Below are 7,090 nucleotides of genomic sequence, written 5' to 3'. Positions count from 1 at the left end.
TCTTCCAGTAAGCAGTGGAAGAGGCTGATGTGCAAGGATTATCACCAACAGAAATAGTCCTGTGGTAAGATCTTCCAGTAAGCAGTGGAAGAGGCTGATGTGCAAGGATTATCACCAACAGAAATAGTCCTGTGGTAAGATCTTCCAGTAAGCAGTGGAAGTGGCTGATGTTCAAGGATTATAACCAACAGAAATAGTCCAGTGGTAAGATCTTCCAGTAAGCAGTGGAAGAGGCTGATGTGCAAGGATTATAACCAACAGAAATAGTCCTGTGGTAAGATCTTCCAGTAAGCAGTGGAAGAGGCTGATGTGCAAGGATTATAACCAACATAAATAGTCCAGTGGTAAGATCTTCCAGTAAGCAGTGGAAGAGGCTGATGTGCAAGGATTATCACCAACAGAAATAGTCCTGTGGTAAGATCTTCCAGTAAGCAGTGGAAGAGGCTGATGTGCAAGGATTATCACCAACAGAAATAGTCCTGTGGTAAGCTCTCCAAGTAAGCAGTGGAAGTGGCTGATGTGCAAGGATTATCACCAACAGAAATAGTCCTGTGGTAAGCTCTCCAAGTAAGCAGTGGAAGTGGCTGATGTGCAAGGATTATAACCAACATAAATAGTCCTGTGGTAAGATCTTCCAGTAAGCAGTGGAAGAGGCTGATGTGCAAGGATTATAACCAACAGAAATAGTCCTGTGGTAAGATCTCCAAGTAAGCAGTGGAAGAGGCTGATGTGCAAGGATTATAACCAACAGAAATAGTCCTGTGGTAAGATCTTCCAGTAAGCAGTGGAAGAGGCTGATGTGCAAGGATTATCACCAACAGAAATAGTCCTGTGGTAAGATCTCCAAGTAAGCAGTGGAAGTGGCTGATGTGCAAGGATTATAACCAACAGAAATAGTCCTGTGGTAAGATCTTCCAGTAAGCAGTGGAAGAGGCTGATGTGCAAGGATTATAACCAACAGAAATAGTCCTGTGGTAAGATCTCCAAGTAAGCAGTGGAAGTGGCTGATGTGCAAGGATTAAAACCAACAGAAATAGTCCTGTGGTAAGATCTTCCAGTAAGCAGTGGAAGAGGCTGATGTGCAAGGATTATAACCAACAGAAATAGTCATGTGGTAAGATCTTACAGTAAGCAGTGGAAGTGGCTGATGTGCAAGGATTATAACCAACAGAAATAGTCCTGTGGTAAGATCTCCAAGTAAGCAGTGGAAGAGGCTGATGTGCAAGGATTATAACCAACAGAAATAGTCCTGTGGTAAGATCTTCCAGTGAGCAGTGGAAGTGGCTGATGTGCAAGGATTATCACCAACAGAAATAGTCCTGTGGTAAGCTCTCCAAGTAAGCAGTGGAAGAGGCTGATGTGCAAGGATTATAACCAACAGAAATAGTCCAGTGGTAAGATCTTCCAGTTAGCAGTGGAAGAGGCTGATGTGCAAGGATTATAACCAACAGAAATAGTCCAGTGGTAAGATCTTCCAGTAAGCAGTGGAAGAGGCTGATGTGCAAGGATTATAACCAACAGAAATAGTCCTGTGGTAAGATCTTACAGTAAGCAGTGGAAGTGGCTGATCATTCTGACTCAGGGCGACCGTTATGTAAGCATGCCAATATGCAAGATGGGATCCCAGCCTTGCACATAATCAACACAGCCCTGGCTTCCACCTTCAAGGGTCCACTGTCAACTGTTCAGTGATGTCATCAAGATTGTTTTGGGAGAACTGTCAGCACATTCGCAAACTTTTATCCAAGGGATATATTGGTGGAGGATGTACCAGTTCAAACCACTATTGGCACAGTAGTTGACTGCTCCGCATCATGTATCGCAAGTGTTTTCTTTATCTGAGTAAGTTTCGTTAGAATAATGCATAGGGCAACCGACTCGTGTAGTACATAGTGTTATTTATACTAGTTGTAACATAAGGTAACTTTGCATAAAACTGAAATCCCCGTTTGGTGCTTGAACGTGCAGAGCAGTACCCCTACCGTACGGCCTGTAAACAATGGAGTCTTGACCAGGTAATCGAACAATCTTCAATCAGACATGACAATTGCACATGTGTACATTTTATTTACAAGAAGACATAACTTTATAAAGGAATCTAGACACACATTAATTAGTTGGTGCATATCTGAGTAATGTATAACACAATACGTAGAGTGAGTAGATATCAAAATACTCAGGGTGAGTGTAAAAATACTGTCCATTTCTTTGGTAATTCAAAATGTAATATATAGAGGAATTTACAAGACGATATATAGAGTCATATTTGGGGCAAACATGGGAGAACGCATAGAACAATACATTAAAATAAAAATTATATACAGCTTTTAAAGCATAGCATAATACACAGCATAACATAAACAGTGAGGATTAGATTATGTATAAGGTGTAATTGGCCATACTATTATACCGGATATATCACTAGGGAGATCCTTAGTGTACTATTAAGAAAGTCGAGAAATCGAAAAGCATATGCAAGGCTTCTTTTAGGGGAGACCTAAACGCCCAAATTTGAAGAAAATAGGGAATTACATCAGACATCATTAATGTCAGAGATGCGTCAAATTTGAACAAACGAAAACATAAATATTCACTGAGGCATTCAATGTTGTAACCTATAATTTAGCTTGTAACCTCTGTATGCATAGATCAAATATGAAACAGGTGTGAATGTTTCATTGGTGTCAGGTGGGTAAAACAGGGGAAGAGCTCTTGGTTATTAAACGATATCAGTTCATAGATTACATACTTAAGCTTAAGTGAAACTTCTTGGCAAAATAGCCCTGTTTTGACTTTGCCAATCCGAGCATAAATTCCGATGCATATGCATACAGAAATAGATCCGCAGGAAGGGGAGCACAATTAGTGCCCATGGGGATGCTTACGTTTGCCTCATTGTCTCATCTTCCAACATTTGACATGGATGTTATCAATGAGGAAGTCCAGCATTCCACATATCGTTTTCTCAGGGAGCTTCCGATTTACTCTCAGGTTTTACAAATTGGCTCGAACCTCTGAATGTAGATATGTTACTATGCCTAAGCTCTCAACGTTTTATAACAGAATCCCAATGGATCAAGGAATGAAGTTTTACCTTATGTTAGGTGACATGTGGGACAGTGGTGTACAAAGTTGAAAAATCAAACGTTTTCACAAAATTGAACCTGGTTCGTTTCTCAGCGAGCACAATGTCAAACACATCTTTTGAATATTTGAGAATCCAAATGGTATTAATTCCACTGGGCACAAATATGTTCATCGATTATAAAAGAAAGCACGTCCTGTATTGTATTAAGGTTTATGAGTAATCTTTGAGTCAAGGATTTGGTGGTACCTTTGCTGGACCAAGCAATATATCTCTCTTTGAACGGATTTGATGAACCTTTGGAATCTAGTACAAAAAAGGAATGAACATATCTTGAGGTTTTAGAGTCATGCTGATAATGCTGATAATGCTGATGTATTGTTGTTGCAGATGTCTTCCTCAGTCATGACACTGGCCTTATATGTCAGTAATACTAATATAATTGAAACAACTACACACATGTCATGTAGGGCAGCTTCATTGATGGCAGCTGGCTGGAACAGAATGGGTTCGTTAAATTTGTGTTTTCTCTTTTTCAGTTTGTGCATTCGTCCATTGACAACATCACATACTGAAATAATCCACCCTGAAACACATTCAACAGGTTCTGCTTCTCTTTCAAGATGCAGCATCCTGTTCTGCTTCTCTTTCAAGACGCACCATCCTCAGTGAACAGCACAAGCGATTTCCAGGCATTAAGCATCCATATTTCGGATTGATGGAAGTTAGGTTACCACATCAACACAATTCATTTATCGCAGTCTGTGACAACGTTGGGTGGCCCAAACGCATTAGGTCTAACTTCGAAATTAGTTCCTTGAAACAAAATATCATGTTTCTACAGCCACACAGTCTCTAGGTGTTCTCTTTTTATAAAACTTGGCAACATTGACCACTGTGCTGTATATCTAACTGAAAGGGTTAACTCCAACAGCAATCAATTGCCTCAACTTTAAAGGAAGGTATTCCTTCTTTTGCCACTGCCAAGAGATGAACAGCTGCAATCAGGAGGGAATGAAAAGCCTCGAAAAAATGATACATAAACTAGAAGACCTTCAAAAGCCACAATAAGGAAAACAACACATGGCAAGTATTTGAGCATGATGGGTTCAAAGACTTCTGAATCAAAGACGCTCGAGGTTCATCATCTCTCTTGAAAATGTATATCATTTTGAAGTAGAACCAGCTGATTTTGAAAGATCAGTAAACCTTGATAACAGGTCGTGTGTTCAACACTTACAGCGACGGAGCACTTAGTGGATGCATTATCAGCTCATGATGCCAAAGTTGTCTTCAAAGTGAGCTGAATATCAGATTTGAATTACAGACAAAGTACATTCCAGACTTAAAGTAACATAATAGTTATTTATGAACAGGTGATATATAGCTCACGGCTGTCTTGGGATCATCAACAAAAACATCACGCAAGAGTCGGGTGTAGGACTGAGCATCACTTGCAGAACTGTGGGACGAATCAGAATCTGCCTTGTCCCGTGATATATGCGTGTGGGAACGGGCATCTCCGGCAGAACTCTGGGATGATTCGCCATCTGAAACATCATGTGATATATGAGTGGAGGACTGGGTATCTCCGGCAGAACACTGGGCTACACTACTGCCTGCAACATTCTGTGGCCACTGAGTTGAGGACTGTGTGTCTCCGGCAGAACTCTGGGTTGCACCACTGCCTGCAACATCATGTGATATATGAATGTAGGACTGTGTGTCTCCAGCAGAACTCTGGGTTGCACCACTGCCTGCAACATCATGTGATACATGAATGTAGGACTGTGTGTCTCCAGGAGAACTCTGGGATGATTTGCCGTCTGAAACATCCTGTGATATATGAATGTAGGACTGGGTTTCTCCAGCAGAACTCTCGGATGCATCATTGTATGTTCCACCACCTGATGTAGAAAAACATTCTGCCAACACTGGCAAGGAGAGTCTGTGCCCGCGTTCCTCTTGCTTCACAGCTGGGGGCACACAGGATATGCCTATATCTTCATCTCTGATCTGCCAATATCTGTTTATGGCCTGATATTCTACAGAATATATATCATCCTGAACGCCTTCATCGTTGTGTTGAACAATTGATGATTGTTGAGCTCTGCAATAATAAAGAGGAATATTAGATGGCAACAGAAGCTGCGAAGTGCCTTCACAAAATTGAGTGAACTTGCGTATTGATTCAAGTGTGAAGAGTACATTTAAATAATTGTCAGGTTTTGTCTGAATTAGTGTAAAGATAATTGCGAATCATTAGCCAGCTATTGCAAGAGATAGGGAACAATCTGCCTGTCATGTAGGTACCTTTTAGTTCTCCAACGTTTGATGGAATACAGGCATGCTAGCATCACAATCACTATGACTACAGCTGTAGGCCCAGTCCACAGTTGGATTGCCGTGTTCATCACATTCTCATCTGGAAAGCCAATATTTGATAATAATGGTATAAATCTGCTCTGTGCAATGTGTTTTAGAATATAGTATTACAACTTTAAGTATCACGACTATGACAGATACACACCTATTGCATCACTGATTTGTTACACTGTCACATTAAAAAAGAATATTGTGAGAACAAACCTATTTTTTTTAAACGTATAGGCAGCGAATGGCAGTTTTACGGAAATATGTAGCACCCCTTAATGCTAAAGAGGAACCATCTTTTTTACGCCTTTTGGTCCGACGCGTCGAGGATCGAACTCCAGACCTTCCACTCTCTGGGCGGACACTCTACCACTAGACCATGTAGGGGGTTCATTTACAAAAGGAAATATAAACGACCTTGGTCTGTGTTGCATAACCGCAAAACATGATGCATTGCCATTGGCCTACATACTTCATGATTCAGCATTTATATTTCAATTATGATGCACATCGATGTGCTTTCCCTTGATATTAACTTACCCTGACATGATCGGCAATCATCCACAGTGCAGTTGTTCCTGCAGATAGGTGTGCATTTGTGTCCGGTTGTGTTGCAGCCTTTGAAACACATTCCTGTCATCTGGTCACACTCTCCATCAAGGCAGAATTCACAGGTGTTGTTACACGATTGTCCATTAAATCCATTAGTACATCCATGAACACAAGTTCCATGGCTTGTATGACATGTGTGGTTGATACAGTTGTCAGGGCATGGTATACAGTTTCTTCCAAAATGATGAGATGCACACCCATCTACACAGTCGCCTGTATCGTTGCATCTCTCATTCCTACAGTTACCGTTACACTGTAAGGAGCAGTGTGGACCAAACCAACCATGTAAACATCCATCTACACATTCACCTGTACCGTTGCATCTCCCATTCCTACAGTTAACATTACACCGTGAGGAGCACTGTGGACCAAACCAACCATCTACACATCCATGACGACAATCACCACTGTACTGATTGCATTCCACTGTGTCATTAATTACAGGTCGTGTGTCTCCAGTTTTATTGCCTATCATCATTGGGCTGAATCCACAGTTTGTCTTGCATTCCTTCTCACATGCAGCACCATAAAAGCCAGGTATACAGCCACGCATACATCCGAATAAACACGTGTTCCTACAGTGTTCACACAAATACTAGCAGTTTGGTCCAAAATATTGTGGAAAACACTCCTCACACATCCCTGTATAGCCATTGCATGTCTTACATCTACTGGCACATTGTTTACAGTCCGACCCATAGTAGGAACCATTACATCCTGATACACAGGATGAATTAAGCTGGCAGTATCCTCCATCACAACCACCTGGACATGCTTTACAATTACCTCCTGGACTGTCACATGGTATTTTGCACCTTACGCCTTGAAATCCTGGAACACAACCCTCTGTGCACACTTCTGTGCCCCCGTTCACGGATTTACATTTCTTATTTTTACAGTTGCTGCTGCAAAGAGACCTACATTTAAGGTCGTAATAACCACTGTCACACTTGGTGAGGCAATTGCCAGTCCTACTGTCACAGTCTTGGCAGTCTTGCAACTTGCAGCTGGAAACAATAC

At 41.3% G+C, this 7,090-nt stretch overlaps 1 protein-coding gene across 1 annotated transcript; it reads right to left on the bottom strand.

The window, feature by feature from the left end:
• Window positions 1-3,291: 3,291 nt before the first annotated feature.
• LOC125378167 lies at window positions 3,292-5,504 on the bottom strand. Its single transcript, XM_048393111.1, has 2 exons — window positions 5,399-5,504; window positions 3,292-5,195 (listed from the first exon to the last, which is right to left on the bottom strand). Exons 1-2 carry the CDS (start codon window positions 5,497-5,499, stop codon window positions 4,448-4,450), a joined length of 849 nt encoding a protein of 282 aa, XP_048249068.1. The 5' UTR covers window positions 5,500-5,504; the 3' UTR covers window positions 3,292-4,447.
• Window positions 5,505-7,090: the final 1,586 nt, after the last annotated feature.

Source organism: Haliotis rufescens, unplaced genomic scaffold (assembly GCF_023055435.1).
Source record: "Haliotis rufescens isolate VD_foot unplaced genomic scaffold, xgHalRufe1.0.p SCAF_115, whole genome shotgun sequence".
Taxonomy (NCBI): Eukaryota; Metazoa; Mollusca; class Gastropoda; order Lepetellida; family Haliotidae; genus Haliotis; species Haliotis rufescens.
The sequence above is the reverse complement of the archived record's forward strand: the minus strand, read 5'-3'. Positions and strand labels throughout refer to the sequence as shown.

Excerpts from the sequence above, each read along its gene's own strand:
- LOC125378167 (XM_048393111.1), bottom strand. The coding sequence starts at position 5,499 with ATGAACACGGCAATCCAACTGTGGACTGGGCCTACAGCTGTAGTCATA. Across the intron at positions 5,196-5,398 it reads AAACGTTGGAGAACTAAAAG|AGCTCAACAATCATCAATTG; the intron begins GTACCTACATGA and ends TTATTATTGCAG.